The sequence below is a fragment of the Anser anser genome, assembly GCF_964211835.1.
Source record: "Anser anser genome assembly, chromosome: 5".
In the NCBI taxonomy this organism is placed as follows: domain Eukaryota; kingdom Metazoa; phylum Chordata; class Aves; order Anseriformes; family Anatidae; genus Anser; species Anser anser.
The window spans coordinates 36,281,624-36,303,794 of record NC_139725.1 but is presented as its reverse complement, the minus strand read 5'-3'; the positions used below and the strand labels follow the sequence as shown (position 1 = coordinate 36,303,794).

The following is a 22,171-nucleotide window of genomic DNA, read 5'->3' as shown; positions in this document are numbered from 1 at the left end:
GGCGGTCTCTTGCGGAGCTGGGGAGAGTCCTGGGGGCTGCTGCCGGCCTTACTCTTCAGGGGATGTTGGCGCCCCCCAGGCGAGTGGTCCCTGCCCCGGCCAGGGACGTAGGGGCTGGGCCTGCTGCCCCGGGAAGACGGCCCTGCTGCCGCTGCCTGTCCCGGCCCCTCCTGTGGTGGCTCCCTTCCTCCTCTGTGGTGACAGGGGTGGCCGCGGAGCTGTCCTCCTGCCCCCCAGCAGCACGGGCATCCCGGCGCTCCCGCTGCCAGTGCACCCCAGTTCTGTACAGCTCTGCAGCGACGGTGACGAGCAGTGCCACGAAGGGCACCGTGTGGCTGTGGAGGGAAGGCTGCAGCTGCCGCACCAGGGCCTGCTGGTCCAGCCCGAAGATGCACAGGGAGGCGAGGACGATTCCCTGCACCACAGCCACGTCCCACCACTGGCTGCCGTAGATCCTCCGCAGCTCCTCTTGCAGCCACGCCAGCAGGGGCCTGGCGTCAGCCAGCTGCTCCTGGAAGAAGGCTGCCCAGAGCTGGGGTGGGAAGCTGTGCTCAGGAGTCCTGAGCACCAGCCCCGCAGCCCCCTGCTCATCCTGCTGGCCGTCCCCCAGCTGCTCTGCGGGCTCTGGGATGGGACACTCCAGGTAGTCGTCAGCCGACCACACCGAGTACTTGATGGACTGGAGCCTGCCCCCGTACAGGGGGCAACTCGGCTTCTCCTTGGCCCACCGCAGCACACAGCCCAAGCAAAGCTGGTGGAGGCAGGGCATCAGGTAGGCCACGTCATCCTGGCCGTGACGACAGAGCGCGCAGGCCCAGCCCGACGACCCGTCCATGGCGGCAGGGCGCTGCAAAGATACCACCAACTGCAAGAGAGAGTGAGGCCACGGTCACTGGTGCTCCCAGGGTGGGCGGCAGCGATGCCCCGGTCCCCCAGCAGGAAACCCTTGGGCCCCGTGGCTGTGCCATCCCGTGTTCCTTGCTGGCATGGAACTTGGCTGCGGCTGTGGTCCTGGCAGCTCCCCGAGCCCTGGCGCCCGCCCCACGCCCCCCCAAGGGGACGCATCCCCGCACAGCTCAGCTGCGCTGCTGCGAGCGCACAGGGCAGGGCAAACACAGGCAAATGTTGTGGGGACGGGCACCCAGAGCAGCTGCCGGCGGCCCCACAGCACGACCCGACCGAATCCCCGCTCAGCCCTCCAAGCCTCACAGACACGCTGGGCAGGAGTGCAGGCATGAGCCAAGCTGGGCCGGGCCCTGCCGGCACCTGGACATAACGGGGAGGGCTGCGCAGTCACACTGCCTCGTGAGGTGACGTCACACTGCCTGCTCGGTGACATCACGCTGCCTCGCGCGTGTGACGCCACATGGAGCCCCCAGCCCCTGCGGCGCTCACTCTGGCACCGCTCTGGCATCACTCCCTGCAATTCTGTGATTCTGTGATCATCTAACTCCAACCCCCTGCCATAGGCAGGGATGCCACCCACTAGGTTACTTCATTTGCCTCACTACCCGCACAGGGAAGAAGTTCCTCCTAACGTCTAACCTAAATCTATCCTCTTTTAGTTTAAAGCCATTCCCACTGGTTCCCGGCATTGCCTACCTGAGTAAAGAGTCCTTCTCCATCCTTTTTATAAGACCCCTTTAAGTATTGAAGGGCCGCAAGGAGGTCTCCCCAGAGCCTCTCTTCTCCAGGCTGAACAGCCCCAGCTCGCTCAGCTTTTCTTCATAGGAGAGCTGGTCCAGCCCCCTGATCACCTTTGCAGCCTGGATTCACTCCAACAGGGCCACATCTTTCTTGTGCTGGGGGCTCCGATCCAGGACGCGCGACTCCAGGTAGGGCCTTACAAGGGCAGAACAGAGGGGACAATCACCTCTCTTGCCTTGCTGGTCACTCTGCTGTTGATGCAGCCGAGGATGCATGTGGCCTTCTGGGCTTCAAGCGCACTGCTGGCTCATATCGAGCCTTTCTTTCACCAGAACCCCCAAGTCTCTCTCCACAGGGCTGCTCTCAATGAGTTCTTCTCCCAGTCTGTACTCCTGTTTGGGATTGCCCCAACCCAGGTGCAGCACCTTGGACTTGAACTTGTTGACCCTCATGTAGTTCATGCGGGCTCACTTCTCCACCCTGTCCATGTCCCTTTCGATGGCATCTCTTCCTTCTTTGGTATCAACTGCACCACTCAGCTCGGTGTCATCTGCGAACTTGCTGAGGGTGCACTCAAACCCATCATCTACGTCACCGATGAAGGTATTGAAAAACACCAGTCCCAAGACAGACCCTTGTGGAACACCGCTCACTCCAGCACCACTCAGGCCAGCACTCATGCCTCTGCACACACACCTGGGGCTGCAACCGCCATTCTGGACAGATTGGAGAGCTGGGCGATCACCAACCACATGAAGTTTAACAAAAGCAAGTGCCGGGTCCTGCACCTGGGACGGGGCAACCCTGGCTGTATGGACAGACTGGGGGACGAGATGCTGGAGAGCAGCCCCGCAGAGAGGGATCTGGGGGTTGTGGCTGACAGCAGGTTGAATATGAGCCAGCAGTGTGCCCTGGCAGCCAGGAGGGCCAGCCGTATCCTGGGGTGCATCAAGCACGGCACTGCTAGTCAGTCGAGGGAAGTGATTGTCCCACTCTACTCTGAGCTGGTGCAGCCTCACCTCGAGTACTGTGTGCAGTTCTGGGCACCACAGTATAAAAAGGACATTAAACTGTTGGAGAGTGTCCAGGTGAGGGCTACGAAGATGGTGAAGGGCCTAGAGGGGAAGACGTATGAGGAGCGGCTGAGGTCACTTGGTCTGTTCAGCCTGGAAAAGAGGAGGCTGAGGGGAGACCTCATCGCAGTCTACAACTTCCTCGCGAGGGGGAGTAGAGGGGCAGATGACCTATTCTCTGTTATCACCAGTGACAGGACCCGTGGGAACGGTGTTAAGCTGAGGCAGGGGAAGTTTAGGCTGGACGTCAGGAAGAGGTTCTTCATCGAGAGGGTGGTTGCACACTGGAACAAGCTCCCCAGGGAAGCAGTCACTGCACCCAGCCTGTCGGAGTTTAAAAAATGTTTGGACTGTGCACTTAGTCACATGGTCTAAAATTTTGGGTAGACCTGCCAGGAGTTGGACTCTATGATCCTTCTGGGTGTCTTCCAACTCGGGATATTCTATGATTCTATGATTCTTGTTGAGCATTTCCGCCAGCTCCCTCAGTACCCTTGGGTGGATCCCATCTGGCACCATAGACTTGCATATAGCTAAGTATACCTGAGCCTTTTCCTCATCTCTGGTCAGTGTGTTTTTCTACCACATCCAATAAGGGATGGGGATTCTCTCTCATCCTCCTTTTGTTGCTTTTTGTTGTTAAGTATTTAGAGAAGCATTTTCTATTGTCCTTGGGGACAGAAGCCAGACTCAGTTCCAGCTGGCCTTTGGCCCTTCTCCTTTTTTCCCTGCATAGGCTCACGACGTCTTTGGATGATGTGCCTGAGTGGCCTGCCCCTTCTTCCAAAGGTCATAAATTTTTTAAAATGTATTTATTTATTTTTCCCTGAGCTCAAGCCCCATCTCTCTGTTCAGCTGGGCAGATCCTCTTCCCTGCTTGATCGTCTTTTGGCACATGGGGAAATGTGCCTGCTCCTGAGCCTTTAGGATTCCCTTCTCAAAGAGCGTCCATCCTTCCTTTCCCTTCAGGACTGCCTCCCAAGGGACTTTGTCAACCACTCTCCAGAGCAGGCCAAAGTCTGCCCTCCAGAAGTCCAAGGTGGCAGGTCTGCTAACCCCTCTCCTTACTTGCCCCAGAATCAAAAATTCTGAATTCCTGATCACTGGGGCCAAGATGTGATCTCCAGATGGGGAGCACTTCCCACTCTGCTTCTGAGGCTGACCTCCCCACCAAGGGGTTTGGGGCTGGGTGCCCAGCTTGCCAGCACGGCAAGGTCCTACAGGCTGAAGCCCGGCCTGGGCCTTTCTGAGCAGCCCAGGAGCTGCAGCCCCTTGGCAGAGCCCGACCCTGCAGCCGTGGACCCAGGAGCCCCCGGTCCCCAGCGAGCCGTGCTGCCACGCGCTCCTCCTGCAGTGGGGCTGTGCCAGAAGGGCAATGCCCTGTGTCCTGGCCCTGCATACGGGCAGGGCTTCACTTTTGAGCGATGCCTGCGCATCCGGCACACACTTCCTCCTGCCCCAGCACCGGGCTGCACACAGGGACATGGGCAGGGAGGGCTGGGCCCCTGCTCCTGGCCCCTTCTAAAGCTGGGGGCTTCTGTGCTGGCCCCGCAGCAGCTGGACCCCCCCGGCACCAAGCTGCACTCTGTGGCTGTCTCTGTGCCTGCTGCTAAGGTCAGGCTGTCTTCTCCTCCTCGTTCTCTTCACTGCCGAAGAAGCCGTGCAGGTCCCTAGGGCTCAGCCTCAGCTCCAAGCCGTGTTGGCAGCATCCCCGCTGCTGCACAAAGCCACGATGCTATTGCCAGAAGTGCAGGTGGCCCAGAAGCTGCGTGCGGTCAATGCTGGTACCGGGTCCCTGAGTGGGGGAATCCGCCCCCCTTGTGCCCTGTGCCACCAGCCGCTGCAAGGGGCTGGAGATGTCCCTCCTGCACGTGTTGAGGCCAGCACAGGGACCTGATTCTCCCTGGTGACCCCCAGGCTTGTTCCAGGTGGGTCAAGGCCTGTCCCCCGACAAAGTCTGGCCACTTAGGTCCTGAGGGAGGCCATGTTCTGGGGACACCCCTGTTGCTGTGGGGACCTGCTCTCTGTGGGCACAGCCCCAACCCCAGCTCAGGGGGACATGGGTGATGTGCTGGCTGGCTCCCCTTGAGGGCATACAGGCGCTGAGCCACCATGGTGCCCAGGGGGGTGTGGGTGCATGACGCCAGAAGCGGAGCCGAGTCTCATATTTGGGCACAGAGCAGGTTATTGGAGGCTGGGCCCCGGCAGGCAGCAGATAACCCTCCTGATAGCGGCTCACAAGGTGCCTCCGCCGCCCCCATTGGCTCCTGCCAGCGGGGGCTGCCTATATATCCCCCTCCCCGCCGCGGGGCTGCGTCTGGCACTGGGGGCAGGATGGTGCCTGCCAGAGCACTGGGGCTGCTCCTCTGCGTGCAGCTCTGCGGGGGTGAGTGGTGGGGCTGGCCGTGGGGCAGGGGCTGGCCGTGGGGCAGTGGGCAAGCGGTGGGGCAGGGAGCAGCCGTGGGGCAGGCACCCCGCGGGCTCAGCAAGGTCCCTGGGGTTGCCCGCAGGCAGTGGGGAGCTGCGGCTGGTGGATGGCGGCGGGCGCTGCGCCGGCCGGGTGGAGGTGAAGCATGAGGGCGAGTGGGGCTCCGTCTGCAGCTACGACTTCGACTGGGACCACCGCGGCGCCGGCGTGGTGTGCCGGCAGCTGCGCTGCGGTGCGGTGGCCCGGGCATCCCCGTACGCCCCGTTTGGGCAGGGCAAGGGACGCATCTGGCTGCACCCCTTCTTCTGCCGTGGCTCTGAGGCCACCTTGCAGGACTGTCCTCATTATGGCTGGGGCAAGCACTTCTGCGACCATGACCGGGACGTGGGGGTGACCTGCACAGGTGAGGCGGGGTGGTGGTACTGGGGATGCCGTCCCGGGTACCCCCAGGACTGGACTGAGGCTGGTGCCTGGTACAGAGGCGCTGGAGCTGCGTCTGGCGGCTGGCAGGGGACCCTGTGAGGGGAGAGTGGAGGTGAAGCTGCGGGGACGCTGGGGCACGGTGGCAGATGACGCCTGGGATATGGAGGATGCCGAGGTGGTGTGCCAGCAGATGGGCTGTGGCTCGGCTGCTGGTGCCTACCACAGCTCCCTCTTTGGCCAAGCAGAAGGTTCCATCAGCTTGGCTGTTGTTGACTGCCATGGGGCTGAGAAGGCCCTCTGGGACTGCAAGATTCAAGGCTGGGGACCCTACAATGGCCCTCATGACTATGACACTGCTGTGGTCTGCCAAGGTGAGTGCTGGGGACATGTGGTGCTGCAGGGAGCCCCCTCGTCCGCATCCGCCCCAGGAGCCCTCCTCTCCTGGCAGGGTTCTCCCGTCTGACTGGAGGGGACGGCGCCTGCTCGGGGCGGCTGGAGGTGCGGCAGGGCCGCGCCTGGGCCACCGTCTGCCACGGCCACGTGGACCTCAAGGCCGCCCAGGTGGTCTGCAGGGAGCTGGGCTGCGGCATGGCAGTGGCCGTCCCCGGTGCCGGCCATTTTGGGGCAGCAACGGGGCCGCTCTGGGACGGCGCCTTTGAGTGCAACGGCAGCGAGCCACTCCTCGCCAACTGTGCCCGGCGGCCAGCCCACGGGCAGTCCTGTGCTGGCCCCGCTTCTATCGTCTGCTCACGTAAGTGCTGGGGCTGGGGGGCTGGGGTGGACCCTTGCAGAGTGATGTGCCCAGTGGGTCCCTGCTCTGCTGCCCCCCCAGCACCCTCTCTCTGCCGCAGCCTACACCGGTTTCCGTTTGGCGGATGGCGGCTCGGGCTGCGCCGGGCGGGTGGAGGTGGAGGAGCAGGGGACATGGGGAGCCCTGTGTGCCACCGCCTGGGACCTGCCCGACGCCCACGTCCTGTGCCGCCACCTGGGCTGCGGCCCCGCCGCCTCCCTGCCCCCAGGAGGCCATTTTGGGACGGGCACGGCGACGGGGCCACTGCGGCGCGATGCCCTGAGCTGCAGCGGGAGCGAGCGGCACCCGGGCGAGTGCCCCGTGGCGGTGCTGGGGGAGCCCGCCTGCCCCCCTGGCCATGCCGCCGCTGTCAACTGCTCAGGTGGGTGCAGGGGACGCGGGGACCCGTGGAAGGCGGGGAGCAGTGCCCGTCCCCACGGCATGGCCGGGCTCTTGCAGGCACCGCTGAGCCCCTGCGGCTGCTGGACGGGGAGAGCCGGTGCGACGGGCGGCTGGAGGTGGCCACCAGCCCCGGGCACTGGGCCCATGTGACTGCGGGGCCGTGGGATGACCGAGCTGCCTCCGTGGCGTGCCGGCAGCTGGGCTGCGGTGTGCCAGAGAAGGTCTACGCTGTGCCGGCCGCCAGCTTGGGCCCTGTGGAGCTGCAGGAGCTGCGGTGTGCTGGCACCGAGGAGTGCCTGGCGCAGTGCAACGCCTCGGGGCCTGCCGCAGCGCCCAGCCACAGCCCCACAGAGGCGGCCGTTGCCTGCTCAGGTGAGTGCGCCGGGAAGGGCCGCGGGTGCCCAGCGGGTGCCCCCAGCCCCATCCTGGCCCTCCCGTGCAGGCAGCCGGCGGCTGAGGCTGGCGGGCGGCCCCGGGCGCTGCGCCGGCAGGGTGGAGGTGTACAGCGAGGGCACCTGGGGCACCGTCTGCCAGGACGCCTGGGACCTGCCACATGCCGACGTCGTGTGCCGCCAGCTGGGGTGCGGACGGGCCCTGGAGGCGCCCGGCTCTGAGCGCTTCGGGCCCGGCGTGGGGACGCTGTGGCCGGGTGCCGGGGGCTGCTCGGGGACGGAGGCGGCTCTCTGGGACTGCCCAGCCCCAGCACGGCGTGGCTGCCGCCGGGGCGGTGGTGCCGGTGCCGTGTGCTCAGGTGAGCACTGTGATCCCTGAGCTGGGGAGCAGTCCCCACTGCCCGTGGGGTGCGCGCTGCCCCGTGAGGTGCCGTGACCCCGCTGTCCCCTGTTGTTGCAGGGCTGCTGCGTCTGGCGGGGGGCAGCAGCAGCTGCAGCGGGCACCTGGAGGTGCTGCACGAGGGGACGTGGGGCCGCGTGTGCGCCAACGACACCAGCCCCGCCACAGCTGCCGTTGTCTGCCGTCAGCTGGGCTGTGGCACCGGGGGGAGGCTGGAGGCCGTCCCCGCACAGGGCTCGGTCCCCGCCTGGCTGGGCTGGGTGCAATGCCAGAAGGGGGTCCCCTCGCTCTGGCGCTGCCCCTCGGCGCCCTGGCACCTGCAGTCCTGCGGCCCCGCTGGGGTCACCCACATCGCCTGTGACGAGGACACCGAGGGAACGAGCGGGGCCACCACAACTGCAGGTAGCAGCTGCCAGCACAGGGATGCTTGCACAGGTGGCTCTGCCCGTGCCCACTGACCCCTGCTCCTGCTGCCGTGCGGATCCCAGCCTCACGCTGCCCCTGGCCATCCCTGCAGGTGTCACCAGCAGCGTTGCCCCACTGAGAGCAGTGTCGGGGAGCGTGCCCGTGCCCACGGTCCTGTGCGTGCTCCTGGGGACATTGCTGGGCCTGGCCCTGGCAGCCCTGGCTGTGCAGGCACACCACGCACGAGTGCAATGCCGAGGTGGGCACCACTTTGAGAGTCCCTTTGGGGCTGAGGGGAAATGTGGGACATGCCAGTGCAACACGTGCTTCCTTGTAGGCCCCAACAGAGCCACAGACGCCGGCTCCGAGGTTGTGTACGAAGAGCTGGATTACAGCCTGATGCCCGAGTACCAGGAGGTGCCCAGCCACACAGGTGGGAGCATGGTTGTCCCTCGGGCCTGGGGCTCTCCGCATCCCTGGCCGAGCACCCAGTACCTCATTCTCCACCCCAGGCTCCCTGTGCAAGGGCTTTGGCATGAAGCTGCTGGACAATCACTGGGATGGGTACAAAGAGGAGAGCAACCCTGGAGCAACCCCAGGTAGAGGAAGGGGAACTCGGAAGGGACTGAAAGGCACAGGGGAACCCAAGGAGAGGTGCTGTGGCTGAGCAGTGGTGCTAGGGATGTGAGGGCATGTGGCCCTTGCAGCTGCATCCTCAGCCCCGGCCCCTCCATGCCTGGTGCAGCCCCCCTGACCCAGCCTGGGCACGGCCCCCCGGATGGCTATGACGATGCTGCAGCCGTGCTGGAGGAGCCCCCTTCTCCCCGCAGCGGGGACGCCCCGGTGCAGCCCCACGGGGACACGGGCTATGACGACGTTGATGTCAGCACCCTGGGGACAGCGCCGTGAGGAGACACTGGGGACATGGCTGCAAGAGGGGGCTCCAGCCCCAGGGAGTGGTGGCCCTGCCCATGAAGGGCACCCATCCCTGCACAGCCCTCAGCACGCTGCAGAAACTCTTCCATCAGCTCGCCCGCACCCATTGCCCAACGTCACGCCAGGGTCCTTGTGAAGTTTTTCTGCATGGCCTTTCCCTGCACAGCACTCTTTCCGATTAAAGCCCCCAAGTGCTTGGAACCTCACTCCCAGCACCGGCGCCTCTCTCTCTCCTGAGTCCATCGTCCATCCCTTGGTCCCATGGGGCAGAGCTGGGCCCACAGGCACGTCCCCATGGCTCTGGGCATGTGGGAAGGATGGGGAAGAGCCCAGGGCCTGGGCCCAGGGCCTTCCTTTGGCCCCAGAGCTGCACACTTTCCCCGCCAGAACAGGCCTAGGGAAGGGCACGGCGCGTCCCAGGGATGTTTCCCCTGCCTCAGTATCCATAACTGAGTTAGCACTGGTTCCTACTGCTGGGTGGAGCCACCCGAGAGGAGAGGAGTGCCTTCCGCCCCCCCAGCCTCCCCTTGCCTTCCCAGACCCCCCGCTGGAAGGGTAACCGGGACATAGCTCCCTCCTGTGGGGTGTCATGCTCCAGGAGGTCTCCGATCTTCAGGCTGGGCTTCAGCTCTCGCAGTGCAACCAGCTCCTGCAGTGCATCCTCATTGAGCGCCGACACACTCAGCCTTGCATTGGAAGGAAAGAAGAAGCCTCAGTACCAGAGGTGAAGGGGGCACCTGAGAGTCTCCCCGTGGTACGTGTGGCAGGGCTCACCCCAGTGCCTGCAGTGGGCAGGCAGGATGCCTGAGCTGCCGCAGCAGCAGCACTGCCCCGGCTCCCAGCTCGGTGTCGCTCAGATCCAGGCAGCTCAGGCTGCAGTTCTCCCCAAGGTGCGTGGCCAGGGCCTGGCAGCAGGTGCCCATCAGGTGGCAGCTCCCCAGCCTGCAGGTCCAAGGAGAGACAGCGTTGGTGGGGCAGTGCTGGAGCTGCTCGGGCTGCGCAGGAGCACAGCCAGTGCTGCATGCCCTTACCGCAGCACCCGCAACTGGCAGGCGTGATCCCGGAGCCCCTCGCACAGCAGCTGCACGCCGGCATCCCGCAGTCCTGTGTTGAAGGACAGGTCCAGCTCCTCCAGGTGTGGGCTGGTGCCCAGCACTGCAGCGAGGTCCTGGCAGCAGGCGCTGGTCATGCGGGTGTACCGCAGCCTGCAGGAGAGAGCCTCATCGGCGCCGGTCCTCCCATGCCACACACCATTGCAGTGGCCATACCCAGCCCGCTGTCAGTGGGACAGAGGGACAAGGCCAGCCTGCAGGACATAGTTGGGCACATCCCCAGCCCTCTGCTCCCCCAGCCTGGGATGTGTCCACAGGGCCCTGCCAGGGACACAGCGTTCCCAGTGCCGCTCACCGTAGGATGCGCAGTTGGCAGCCAGGCTGCCGCAGCCCGGCGCAGAGCAGCCGCACGCCGCTGTCACCCAGTGCTCCATCGCCCAGCTCCAGGCAGGCCAGGCTGGGGTGAGTGGCTAGCAGCGTCCCCAGGGCCTTGCAGCCACCCTCTGTCAATCCACACCACTGCAGCCTGAGGGGAGAGCAGCAGAGAAGCCAGCCAGCCAGCACAGAGGGACAGCAGCCACCCATCCCATGGCTGGCCACCAGCATGGAGAGGCTGCCCTCACCCTCCCGCATGGGATCCAGCCCTTCCCCATCAGCACCCCCTGAGCAGGGACGGACAGAAGTGGCCACCCAGCACCCAGGGGCAGGCCCCATACCTGAGGTTCTGCAGTGAGCTGCCCGCGTGCCCCAGTGCCTGGCAGAGTGGGTGCAGAGGAGAGCGCAGCTCCTCCTGCCGTGGATGTTGCCTGGGAACGAGGGGACAGGTATGTCCATAATCTCCCATGATTCTCCCCAAGAATAAGTAAAACCCTCCACCAAGGGACTAAACCACTAGTGAAGAGACATGGTGGTGTTTGGATGGAAAGAGGCATTCACCATTTCAGCTTCCAAAACCCTCCTTTGTGATGGAGAAGGGGAAATCTCTGTCGTTTTGGCCACTGGAGCAGAGCGGCGGTACTCACCAAGGCAAGACTGTGGCCGGCTCCTCACTGCACTGCTGCTGGCGGAAGGAGCAGCTCCGGAGGGTGACACTGTCCAGTCCATCCCACTGCTTAATGCAGAAGCAAAGAGCCATCTGGTCGTATGGCGTCAGCTTGATGTCATGTAAATCTATTCCCGTGAAACATCCCAACACCTTCTGCGCAAAGCTTTTTTCATTCATCTCGAACAAAAAGTGGAAAGTGTCCAACTCCTTAATCATCATCACTTCACTGCGATGGGAAAGGCCTCTGTATCTTGTCTGAAGCCACCTCAGAAGATCTTCCCGAGCTCGTGGTGAAATTCTGCACCCGATTCTTTCACCTGCGTACTCTATTGATTTGGGGTTTACCAGACCAAACAGGAACCGAATTGTTAAGTTCAAATCCTTCCTAGATTTGCTGTAGCTTTCTAACAATGTATTTACGTTCTTTGCAAGGGCCTCTGGGTCACTGACAGTTTCCTCATCATCATCCAGGACATAAAACATAGCCGCAAAAAACTCATGGAGGTGCAGGTGAGTGAAGCTGTAGACATTGCCTTGGTCTACGCCTTTCTTCAGGCTTTTCTCATTGAGGAAGAGGGAGAGAAGGTCTGGCCAGTCCAAGCCACAGTCCTTGATTTCCCTTTCCTCAAAGAGGACCTTGTGTTTCCAGATGCCATCAGCAGCCAAGGAGCAAAGCCTGCACAGGAACTGCTGCAGATACTGCTGGGCATTGCTGCCTCTGCACTTCATTAACCAGGAGAGGTAAAACATGCCCATCCACGTGGTGGCCTTGGAGCACTCAAGAAGGTTGTTCTTCTTGTAAAGCTCTTGCTCAAGGATGGTGCAGATGGTCCAGCTCATGATGGGGATGACACACAAGCTATAGAGGGTCTCATTTCCCCTGGTGAACCTGAAGGCCACATCTGCTTTATTGTCATTCTTGAAGTACCTGTGGAAATACTCCTCCCTTGCAGCTGCCGAGAAGCCCAAGATTTCCACGTAACACTCACCCTCCAGGCACTGCCCCAGGTTTTGAAGAGCCGTTGGCCTTGTGGTGATGAGCAAAGAGGATGCAGGGAGAACAGTCCTCTTGAGCAAGCTCATCAGCGTGGTTTCCAGTGGCTTTGCTTCCCTGGGGTCAGAACTCAGCTCGTCTTTGGGCTGAGCCAAAGGGAACCCCAGGGCCTCGAAGCCATCAAAGACAAACAAGACCTTCTCCTGATTGTCCAGGATACTTCCAGCTGGTATTCGCTGGTGAGGACAGCATTTTGAAACCAGGTCCAACATACTCACTTGTTTGGAAAGGGAAAGCTCCTTGCAGTCTATGCAGAAGACATAGTCAAACTGCATGTAGAGGGCCCCTTCCACCCACTCCACCATCATCTTCCTGACCATCATTGTCTTCCCCATGCCTGGGGCACCCACTAGCACCACAGTCTGTGGTGTTTGCCCATCTTCATCAGGTTTAAACAGTGTCTGCGCAGTGACAGCGATGGTGGTGTCGGCACATCCCCAGCTGACATCTGCACCTTCAGGCTCGCCTCCGCTCTGGCTCCATGGCTTCTTGGCGATAGTCAGGGCAGTGTAGCGGCTGCTCACGGACAGGTTCTCCCCCAGGCAGGAGTTCAGCTCTTTGTACCGGAGGAACTCTCTGGCCACGTGCTCTCTGTACTTCTGCTTGTACTCTACACCAGAGAGAAGCAGAGTCAGTGCCAAAGTGAGCCAAACTTCCTGACCAGCACAACTGTGCTCCTGACACACCAACAGCATGGGACGTTTGTTTCAATGGCCTGCCTCAATGCAAAATTCAGTTATGCATTTCCTACGTGCCACCCATCAAGCTGCCTTTATTTTTCTGGGAATTTTTAATGGGAATGTCCCCAAAGTGTCCCCCTGTGTCCCCAGCTAGGAACCCATCTGGCAACCTAGGTTTTCTGGGCTGCAAGAACTGCTTGAAGAAGCACCACTTGCCCCTTCCAGGCACCCCCATCCTTATCACTGTGGTCCTCTCTCTGCTGCTGGTCCCACCACTCCCTTAAGGGGAAGGGTGCAGTGGGAACTTGGCAGGATCAGTGGGACACCACCTTTCCAGCCTCATCACAGAGCTGAAACCTGCTCTTTTACACACTTTTATCTTTTGTCTCCAGATCTCAAAAGACAAAGAAAATCAAAGTTTTCCCCAGTTCCTTACCCTTCACCTTCTCATCCAGGATTTTTTCAGCAAGGTCTCTCTGGTTCATCTCCTCAAACAACCCAATGGCGATGTCCACGGCGGCATCTTCCCCGTAGCTGTTGCCCATGCAGTTGACAAGGGTGGAAGGGTGTGTGGCCTCCACAAGCACATCCTCAGGGATGTTCCAGCCTCCTTTGGTATGAACATGTGACAACTTTGTCTTGAACTCTTGGAAGCCTTCAAGTGTGAGACCTTCCAGTGCAGCTAAGAGGACGGTGAATGCACTCCCTTCTCCTGCCATCATAGGATATAGAAAATCACCTGCAAAAAAACAAGGCTTGGAAGTCAGCGCTCTCTTCCCATTGTTCTGGGACATGCCTGAGAACACGTAAGCACTAAAAGCAGCTGGGCTGGTACCGAAGACTCAGTCTCATGGCCATTCAGAAAGTATCAGGGTAGGGGTAGTGGTGTGAACTTCACCCACAGCTGTATATGCAGGGGAGGGGAAGGGTTGCTGAGACAGGAATAGCTGCTGGCTCAGAGATTCAAGAGGAGAAACACCTATGCAGAAAGGCAGCAAACCGTAGGGGACAAGCACCCAGGATATCACCCAGTGGCATGGCGCAGCACTGGAGGTACAAGCCATGGAGACCAACCTGTGCTTTCCCCGGGGCTGTGCCCACCTGGCTGGCCAGGACACTGCGGGCGCCTTAGAGCCAGGAGCAGAGCAGTGCTCAGCCCAGCAGCACACGGGGCTGGTGTTCGGGGTGACAGGTAAACCCCCAGTCCCCCAGCGAGCCGTGCCGCCACGTGCTCCTCCTGCAGCGGGGACATGCCGGAAGGACCCGGGCAATGCCCAATGATGCATATAAGCAGGGCGTCATTTTTGAGCGGCGCCTGCGCATCCGGCACACACTTCCTCCTGCCCCAGCACCGGGCTGCACACAGGGACACGGGCAGGGAGGGCTGGGCCCCTGCTCCTGGCCCCTTCTAAAGCTGGGGGCTTCTGTGCTGGCCCCGCAGCAGCTGGAAGAAGAAGGAAGCTGCAGGGGCTTGCTACTGCCTACTGCGGTTTCCACCCCGGAGCAAGGGGGACCTCACAAGGGGATCTGATCACAGGAAGTGTGAAACTGAGTTTAGATGATTGCCAAAAGAGATTAGGATAGAGAAATTAAAAATAGCTGTGCAAAATGGAGAATTAGACTGGGAGCTGTCAGGGAAGATGGTTATTGGGATGATATGTATGGACAGAAAGGAAAAAGAAGATGGGAACAACAGCAGCTGTTGTCCTCACCTAACAGCTCTCCTGGACAGGGAGGTGCAGCAGAGGAAACCTTTCAGTAATGAGGGGGGCAGACAACAAAGCAGAGGAGTAGGGGGTGGCTGGAAATGGCAATGGTAGTGGTAGCACATCAGAAGAAATGGATTTTTGTATAAGTAATGCAGAAAGCAGGAAAAGGCCATCATAAAGGGTCAGATGACAGAAACAAGCTTTAACAGAGACAGATACAGTGTACTGGAAACAGCCATCCCAGGAGGATCAGTCCTGTGGAAAATCCGGTGCCAAAGCTGAAGTAATGGCACCTGCCAGTCCTCTGGACAAATACTCGTGGTCCTAAAGAAGGTGAGACTGCTCTGAGTAAAATTTTCAACAAATTTTGAAAACAATGTCGTTGTTTTTTTTTAGAAATTATAAACCTAATTTTTCACTGTGGTCCATTAGCAAGGCTGACAGAAAATCCTGGCAAACAACGGTGGAGTACTGCCAAATAAACACATTCACCATGAGAACGGCTCCTATTTTAGGGAGTGTGCCAGTGGTTATTGCTAAGTTACCAGAAGACAACAAGTGGTTTTCAATTATAGGTCCGACCGTTTCACCACCATCCCACTTATTGAAGAATCATTTTTTCAGTGTTGCTCTTGCATTTGGACAGAAGGGATTAAAACCCTGTGCTGGCACTACAGGGGCTTCCCAACATACTTGCAGGACACAGGCTTACTTCAGAAACATGTTCAAACTGTTGTCTCCAAAGAAAAAAGAAAAATCACCATCTTATATGGATGCATCCATATACCAGCACATACTCCAGCAACCAGAGCTGCAGAAGAAGCGAGAGTCATCCAACTTTTAAAATTAAAAGATGAAATAGGATTTGAAGTCCGTTTGGAAGAGGCACAATTAAGTGCAAGCCCTGGCTACCTACTAGGATTTACCTTTGGTGAGACAGGAAGAGAGAGTTGCAAGAATGGTTAAGGTTTGCATGAAATCAAAGCTTTTTCTGATCAAGCCCAACTCAGAACACCGTTAGGGGGATTTAATTTATAACGGCAGCATGCCCATAACTCTGCTGGTATCAGCAGGCTGTTGTGGTTTAACCCAGCAGGCAGCTGAGCACTACACAGCTGTTCACTCATGTCCCCCCACCCCCACAGTGGGATGGGAGAGAGAATCAGACAGAAAAGGTGAAAACCCGTGGGTTGAGATAAAGACAGCTTAATAGGACAGAAAAGGAAGGGAAAATAATGATAATAGTAATGATAAAAGAATATACAAAGCAAGTGATGCGCAGTGCAATTGCTCACCACCCGCTGACCAATGCCCAGCCCAGCCCCGAGCAGTGTCACCACTCACCCCAGCCAACCCCACCAGTTTTATTGCTCAGCATGATGCCATATGGTGTGGAATGTCCCTCTGGCCAGTGTGGGTCAGCTGTCCTGGTTCTGCCCCCTGCCTGCTCCTGGTGCACCCCCAGCCTCCTCGCTGGCAGAGCAGCCCCAGAAGCTGGAAAGTCCCTGGCTGTGTGGGCACTGCTCGGCAAGTGCTAAATCATCAGTGTGTTATAGCATTATCCTCGTTCTAAATCTGAAATACAGAACCATACCAGCTATGAAGAAGAAAATTAACTCTATTCCAGCTGAAACCAGGGTACAGACCATCATGGAAGTTCCTGGTTAAGCCTCTGGAGTGGAGGTGGAGTGAGGGATGGATGGGATGATGCACCAAAGTAGTGGGAAAATGCTGCCCTAAAAGCCTCTGCACCAAAACAGCCAGTACCAGAAATTTCAATAGGAACTTCCTCATCAGCTGGTTCTGGAGAGCTGAAAAATTAGTTATAGAATCACTTGGGTTGGAAAAGACCCTTAAGATCAAGTCTAACCATCACCTAACACTACCAAGTCCACCATTAAACCATGTGTTGAATACCTCCAGGGACAGGCCACCACCTCCCTTGGCAGCATGTTCCAATGCCTACCAACCCCTTCGGTGAAGAAATTAATCCTGGCATCCAATCTAAACCTCCCCTGGCACAACTTGAGGCTGTTTCCTCATGTCCAATAACTTGCCACCTGAGAACAGAGACCTACATGCTCCTCACTACAATGTCCTTTCAGGTACAATTGTCCTCTCAGTTGCCCAGGCAACTGAATATTAATATTATTTGCCATTAATATTAATTGGTATTTATTAATATTAATAAATATTAATTGATAATGCTTAATATTAATTGGTATCAATTAATTAATATTAATTGGTGGAAGAGTTACCATACAGACCTTACAATGACCAGATCTCAATCCTGCCCTGTCTGAGCAAGCTGCAGATCACACTGTTGAGAAAAAAACCCAGCTGCAATCATTGGCTGTGGATACAAGTGTACTAGTAATAAACCAGAGGTACACTTCATCAATGAAAACACTAGATATGAGCAGGGAAAAATAGTCCTCTGTGCCGCTATTAATAGAATAGGAGAGCAAGTAGCATGGAAACTATTAAAAACTCATGCCCACTGAGAGTACAGACATTATTAAGAGAAGAAACATCTAAGCAGAACCCTTTGCACCTCTTCTTGGACTGTGATTTATTTATTTACTTTTTTAAATAATGGAATAAAATAGGGAGGTGTGGTTGGAGAACGGGAGATAGAAAACATATGGCAGGAAACAAAAATGATATTTCTGATAAGCCCAGAAAGATAATGGAAAGAAGATGTATGTAATGCATGTTAAAGCACATGGGAAGACTGAAAACAATACATAAATATTTTAATAAGCCAGATCAGCTGGCTCAGTTTAACTGCTGCAGTCTTGAGACACAGGAGGGTTTGCAGCATCCTTGCTGGACTCAAGAAAATAACCTGCCTTTGGTAGATGACGAGAGATGAAGAACAGTGAACACAGCACTGAGTCACAAACCAGGCCACTAGCTGTGTGTTGAGGTAACTAAACAAGCCTCAGCTGCCAGATTTTGCCTGTCTGGAGCTTTGTTTTATTTCAGTTTAACTGGAGTAGTCAGTAATTCCTGCAATAGGATTTTTCATGATTAGATATCTAACCTGTGCCCTGGCGTGGTCTTGCTTAGCTTGGTCTAACTCCTTAATGCAATAATAATAATTTAGGACCCGAGAATAAAAACTGTTACAGCTCTCAAGGGAACCCAGAGAATCACGGCATGGATGGATCCACCCAGGCTGGAGAGTCTGCTACAGTGTTAGAAAAATGCTCTAAAATTATAATAACATGATGATGTTGGGTTTATTCATTTACAGGATCAGCCTCAAGGGACAAGAAGTTGCAGTGAAGCAGCTAGAATAGTGACAGAGATGCTAAATCCTATAATGGTCCCTTAAACAAGGCAGATGCAGGAAGAGTTTGGGAGTGGGGTAGGGGAAGGAATCAAACAAGGAAAAAAAAAAAAAAACAAGTTTGAAATAGAGAGAGAGAAAGCTAAGTGCTAGAAGTATTTAATTAAAGACAGAACTGTGGATTAAGCATATACATACATGCAATTACAATGATTATAATCTTGCTCATGCTAACAGCAAACACATGGCTAACTGGGTGTGGAGGGGGAACTATCCATCGTTTTCAAAAGGTTAGGGGGAGGCATCCAGAAAAGCTTTTTAAAGAACAGAGACTGAGAGAAATGCTGCTGTGTACCCCTTAATATATCCTGCTAACCAGTTAATTGCATTTTTGCAAAGTTTTGTCAATTATTGTGATCATAATACACTCTAGAGGTAAAATGCTTATACATATGATTATTGCAGAGCTAGCCAGTTATGACATGAAGTACTACAGTTACTATATGAAACCTACAGCACAGGCCTAAGGTCCAAGCAGGAAGTAGAATTAGGAAGAGGATTAGAAGCGAGGTTACAAGATAGGGCTAAGGTCTTTCCTAGAGTTAAGGCCAGAAAAAAATTTCCTGTAGCATAGATGCAACGCTCCTCCCAGAAACAGACTAAAAATAAGATTAAATATACACCTGAGAGGTTCAAGGAAAAGACGTAGACTTGGCAATGTTATGATGATTGAATTTGATGATCTCAAGGCTCTTTTCTAACCTAAAATAATTTTATAAGCTACCTATAATACAGAATTAAAATCCATACAGCAGACAGCACTAAAAACAAGGGTACATACAAGCTCCTTTTTGCTGTACCCACCCAGCCTGGATGCCCTGCTCAGAGCTTCCTATTGTGCCATCCTCCAGCTCACTGGGCATCAGATAGGTCTGGGGACAGCTGCATCCCTCGGGAAGACCAGGGCACATCCTGCTCCTTCCTAAGGCTGCTGCTGCTGCTGAGCCCCTGTGCTCCCAGGAACAGCAGTGGAGCTTACAGCAGGGGCTCCCCAGAGCCAGGGATGTTCTTGTCCCTGCATGCTGTGAGCCCAGGGGAGGAGGAAAAATCATCAGCATGGTTTTTACAGTTCCAGTTTCCATCTGACCTTGAAGGAGCTGCTTTCACCTTGCTGCATCTTGAGCTGAAGCACTGCTTGCTGTGCTGGCACTCTGCTTTCTCTTACGCTCACCTGCTATTTGTTTAATGTTTGCTTCAAATGTGGGCAGATGTTTTTTTCTTTAAAGTGGGATTTAAGCAGTCTGGGTATTTTTTTAGGCACGCTGATATAGCTGAGATGCACACCAGCAGAGCCATCCTGTGCATATTGGCCCCTCTTCCTACAACTTGCAGGAGTACAATCTCTTAAAATGCCCAGGCTCCCTGAAAAATCACATTAAGCTTGTCAGTGGGTCCTACATAACTGTATGGAGAAAGATAGACAAGCACTGCAGCCCTTATTTCCCGAGCAAATCAAGCTAAAAGAGCCATAGACAGTCCCAGGACTGTCCCAGGACTTTTACCCATGGGTAAAAGCAAGGTTTGACCCCAGAGATGTGAATGTGAGGACTGTGACTGGAGGAGGTGGGGGCTGGGGCAGCAGAGTGGGGGGGCCGCTTGCTTTTAAACTGGGATGATTCAGGGAGAAGGGAAGAAGAGCTGGCACAAACCCACCCCGTTACACAGCGTTTTAGCTTCCTCCCCTGCACCGTGCACAATATCTCTGGCAAGACAGCTTGCCACCCCTTATGGGATCATCATTCTCAGATATCCTTTATCCTGGTGCCATAAGCCCCCCCGATCCTCCCCCTCCCCCTCTCTATGCACAGAAAAATTCCAGATTACCAGGCTGCCCCCCTTGCCCCCCTTCCATTCTCCCCAGTACATTTCCCCCTGTTTGTGGCTACAACTTGCTGCAAACCCAGGTGGGCTTTGGAGGAGCAGAGGAGCGGGCAGGGTGCTCAGTGCTGCAGGGACAGCCCCAAATCGCTCAGCCCTGAGAAATGGGGATGTGAGACAGGGCTGGCATGCCTTATTCCCCCTACCCCCCTGTCATCCCGTCCCCCTCCACAGTCCCAGCCCTTCCTGCCCTATTGGAGCATCCTCCCCCCTCCCCTGCTCTCCATCTTCCTGCAGTCTGCAGAGCTGCATTGTGGGAAACTCCCAAGTTTTTTCCACCCCCCCCCCCCCCTTCCTCTGCCTCCCTCCCTCTTCTCTGCGCAAGAGCCAGCTCCGAGGTGCGACTCGTAGGGCCGAAGGACAGGAGGTAAGGGCTGCTGCTGCTGCTGCTTTTCCCCCCATGCCCACCAGCACTGGGGAGGGGGCAGAGCTGCCGGGGTCCCTCGCTATCAGCCGAGAGCTGTGCGGTGTCTGTGCTGCGGGGTGGCTCAGCCAGACAGCCACGCAGATCTACCTGCTCAAGGTGAGTGTCCGCCTCTCCGCAGCTGCGTGTGATGGAGGCCAGGGGCTGCCATGCCGGGAGCGAGAGCGCCCGCCCGCGTGGTTTTTTTCTCCCTGTTAACAAATAATGATGTTTTTAACCCAAAGCAGCGAGGGCGGGTGGCTCTGAGCAGCCCCTTTCCCCACACCTTTCCTCCTGCTCCCTGAAGGTCAGGCAGCCAGAGGAGGAGGCATTTCCGCAAAGGCAGAGCCCGCCGGCCTCCGCGTACCTGCCGCAGCCTCCGCGCGATGCACCAGGCTGGCCTCACCGGGACTGAGCTCCCTGCTTCCAGCCTCCGGGGAAGCCGCAGCCCCGGGATGGAGGCTGGGGACCTGGTGCTGTTCCGGAGACAGAGCTGGCTCCGGGCATGGAAAACCAGAGCCGGCTGTGTCCCGGAAATGGTACGGGCAGGAGGAGGTCGCTGCAGCGCTTCGGTCTCGGCAGGAAAACTGCAAACCTCCCTGGAAGGCTTTCAGCAGGCTTCCAGCTGGGTTTCCTCTCCTGTCTGCCCGCACGGTGTTATTCATTCGCCCTTCGCTCTGTGTCGATGCGTTAAAAGTCTGTTTAATCACTTGCAATCCTGAGGCAGGAGGCTATGCAAAGCGAGCGCTGCTGCTGCCTCCTTTTCTGTGTTAGAAGCTGTGGGTTGTTGGGGGGGGAACAAAGGGGGGGCAAACATCTTTGATTACAAATGGATAGCCTTTGATACACTCCCCTGCTTTGTGCTGGAAAGCTTTTTACAAAGGAAAACCTGCTCAAAATAAATAGAGTAAGCACAAAATGGAGAGCTGAAAGGCAAGGCTGCCTATTTCGGGCTTTGGGGAGAAGAGCGCACCAGATGAGCAGGGGGAGGAGGACACCAGACTTGGGCTTCCGCCTCACAGTGTGTACAGCAGGCATGAAATGCAAGGGGGAAGTCTTGGGCATGTTGGTCTGTCCTTGCCCCTGTGTGCATCTGTGCCCCATACGTTTGCACTGACCTGTTGATTTGGTCTCTGCTCCTGTCCGGGGTCTCAGTGACCATCAGGTGGGGGAAGGAACCTGATTCTTATCTGGGAATCAAAGTCAGCCTGGGAAAAACTTTAGCGGTGGGGTGAAAGAAAGAAGCCTGATGGCAGCCCAGTTTTCCTGGGTGGGGCTTGGGCAGGATGCTGTTGGGAGAGGGAGGATGGACGTAGCTGGATGGAGCTCCCTGCTCCGTCTTGGGACTGACCTCCAAAGTCTGACCTTCACAGCTGTGACCTTCAGCAGTTTCCATCTTTCCTTAGCCACAGCACCGAAAACTAGCCCCTCACCCATGCTATTGCTGCAGAACAGTGGGAGAAAAATCCAGAATTCCTCTGAATGCATGTATTCATCCCTTGGCTGGCAGACAGCCACGACCGTGGGCTTGCTCGGGTGTGCTGGCCCCATCCGTGGGGGGGGGGGGGATGGGGGTAGGACAGCTCTGAGCAAGCCTTTCTATGCAGGATGTACTTGGGGTGTCCTTCCCCGATCCTATCCAGCTTCTGCAGGTGGCAGGGAGGGAGAGGACAGTGCTCGGGTTTTGGTGGTGGGCATTTCCCTGCAGGGTGCTAGGAACCTCCCCAGAAGGTCCCTGCTGAATTATCCCCCATCTGCCTGCAGTGGCTTCTTGCATTTCAGCTGCAAAGCAACAGTTTTTAGGCTGATGCCTGCAGATCTGCAGGCCGTGAGATTCGGACCTCGCTCTGCTCACGCAGATCTGCATTCGCACGTTTGTGATCTCTTCACTGGCCATAGCTGAGATGCAAAGGGGGTGATGGCAGGAGAACCTGGTGCAGTCCCGCACCCATCAGAAGGATTCGTCAGGGTGCCCATAAGATTAAGAGAGCTGTCAAATCTGCTGCTGCTTACTGCAGTGCCTGGGGATATTTTACTGTGTCAGAGGCGGCCCTTTCTTTTCTTTCTTTTTTTTTCTTTCTTTTTTTTTTTTTTTTTAT

At 57.0% G+C, this 22,171-nt stretch overlaps 3 protein-coding genes across 9 annotated transcripts in view; 2 read left to right on the top strand and 1 right to left on the bottom strand.

Annotated features, from left to right (window-relative positions):
- Positions 1 to 743: 743 nt before the first annotated feature.
- Positions 744 to 21,611, bottom strand: LOC310899898 (NACHT, LRR and PYD domains-containing protein 12-like). Of its 7 annotated transcripts, XM_083836953.1 has the most exons (11): positions 20,440 to 21,184; positions 20,184 to 20,284; positions 16,704 to 16,756; positions 13,164 to 13,466; positions 10,971 to 12,657; positions 10,665 to 10,754; positions 10,304 to 10,474; positions 9,928 to 10,101; positions 9,671 to 9,838; positions 9,428 to 9,582; positions 744 to 865 (listed from the first exon to the last, which is right to left on the bottom strand). In XM_083836953.1, the coding sequence occupies exons 4-11, from the start codon at positions 13,447 to 13,449 to the stop codon at positions 783 to 785; spliced, it is 2,814 nt and encodes a 937-aa protein (XP_083693079.1). In that variant the 5' UTR covers positions 13,450 to 13,466; positions 16,704 to 16,756; positions 20,184 to 20,284; positions 20,440 to 21,184; the 3' UTR covers positions 744 to 782. The 7 variants fall into 7 exon arrangements, with proteins under 7 accessions (XP_083693079.1, XP_083693078.1, XP_083693077.1 ...); XM_083836952.1 differs by lacking the exons at positions 16,704 to 16,756; positions 20,440 to 21,184 and adding an exon at positions 21,191 to 21,610; XM_083836951.1 differs by lacking the exon at positions 16,704 to 16,756.
- Positions 5,651 to 8,563, top strand: LOC310899903 (antigen WC1.1-like; the record flags this gene model as incomplete). The annotated part of the gene is made up of 5 exons (XM_083836967.1): positions 5,651 to 5,942; positions 6,020 to 7,135; positions 7,206 to 7,514; positions 7,616 to 7,957; positions 8,073 to 8,563. Exons 1-5 carry the CDS (start codon positions 5,732 to 5,734, stop codon positions 8,561 to 8,563), a joined length of 2,469 nt encoding a protein of 822 aa, XP_083693093.1. The 5' UTR covers positions 5,651 to 5,731.
- CEND1 (cell cycle exit and neuronal differentiation 1) overlaps positions 19,915 to 22,171 on the top strand; it is a 20,036-nt gene continuing 17,779 nt past the window's right edge. Inside the window, exon 1 of the mRNA XM_083837088.1 lies at positions 19,915 to 20,036. The gene's annotated coding sequence lies outside the window, so the exon portion shown is untranslated. The remainder of the gene's footprint in view (positions 20,037 to 22,171) is intronic.

Coding starts and splice junctions, on each gene's coding strand:
- LOC310899898 (XM_083836949.1), bottom strand. CDS start 13,979: ATGTCCCCGCTGCAGGAGGAGCACGTGGCGGCACGGCTCGCTGGGGGA. Junction 9,583..9,670: donor TGCCCACTGCAGGCACTGGG/GTGAGCCCTGCC, acceptor TTCCAATGCAAG/GCTGAGTGTGTCGGCGCTCA. Junction 866..9,427: donor CCAGCGGGGGGTCTGGGAAG/GCAAGGGGAGGC, acceptor TCTCTCTTGCAG/TTGGTGGTATCTTTGCAGCG.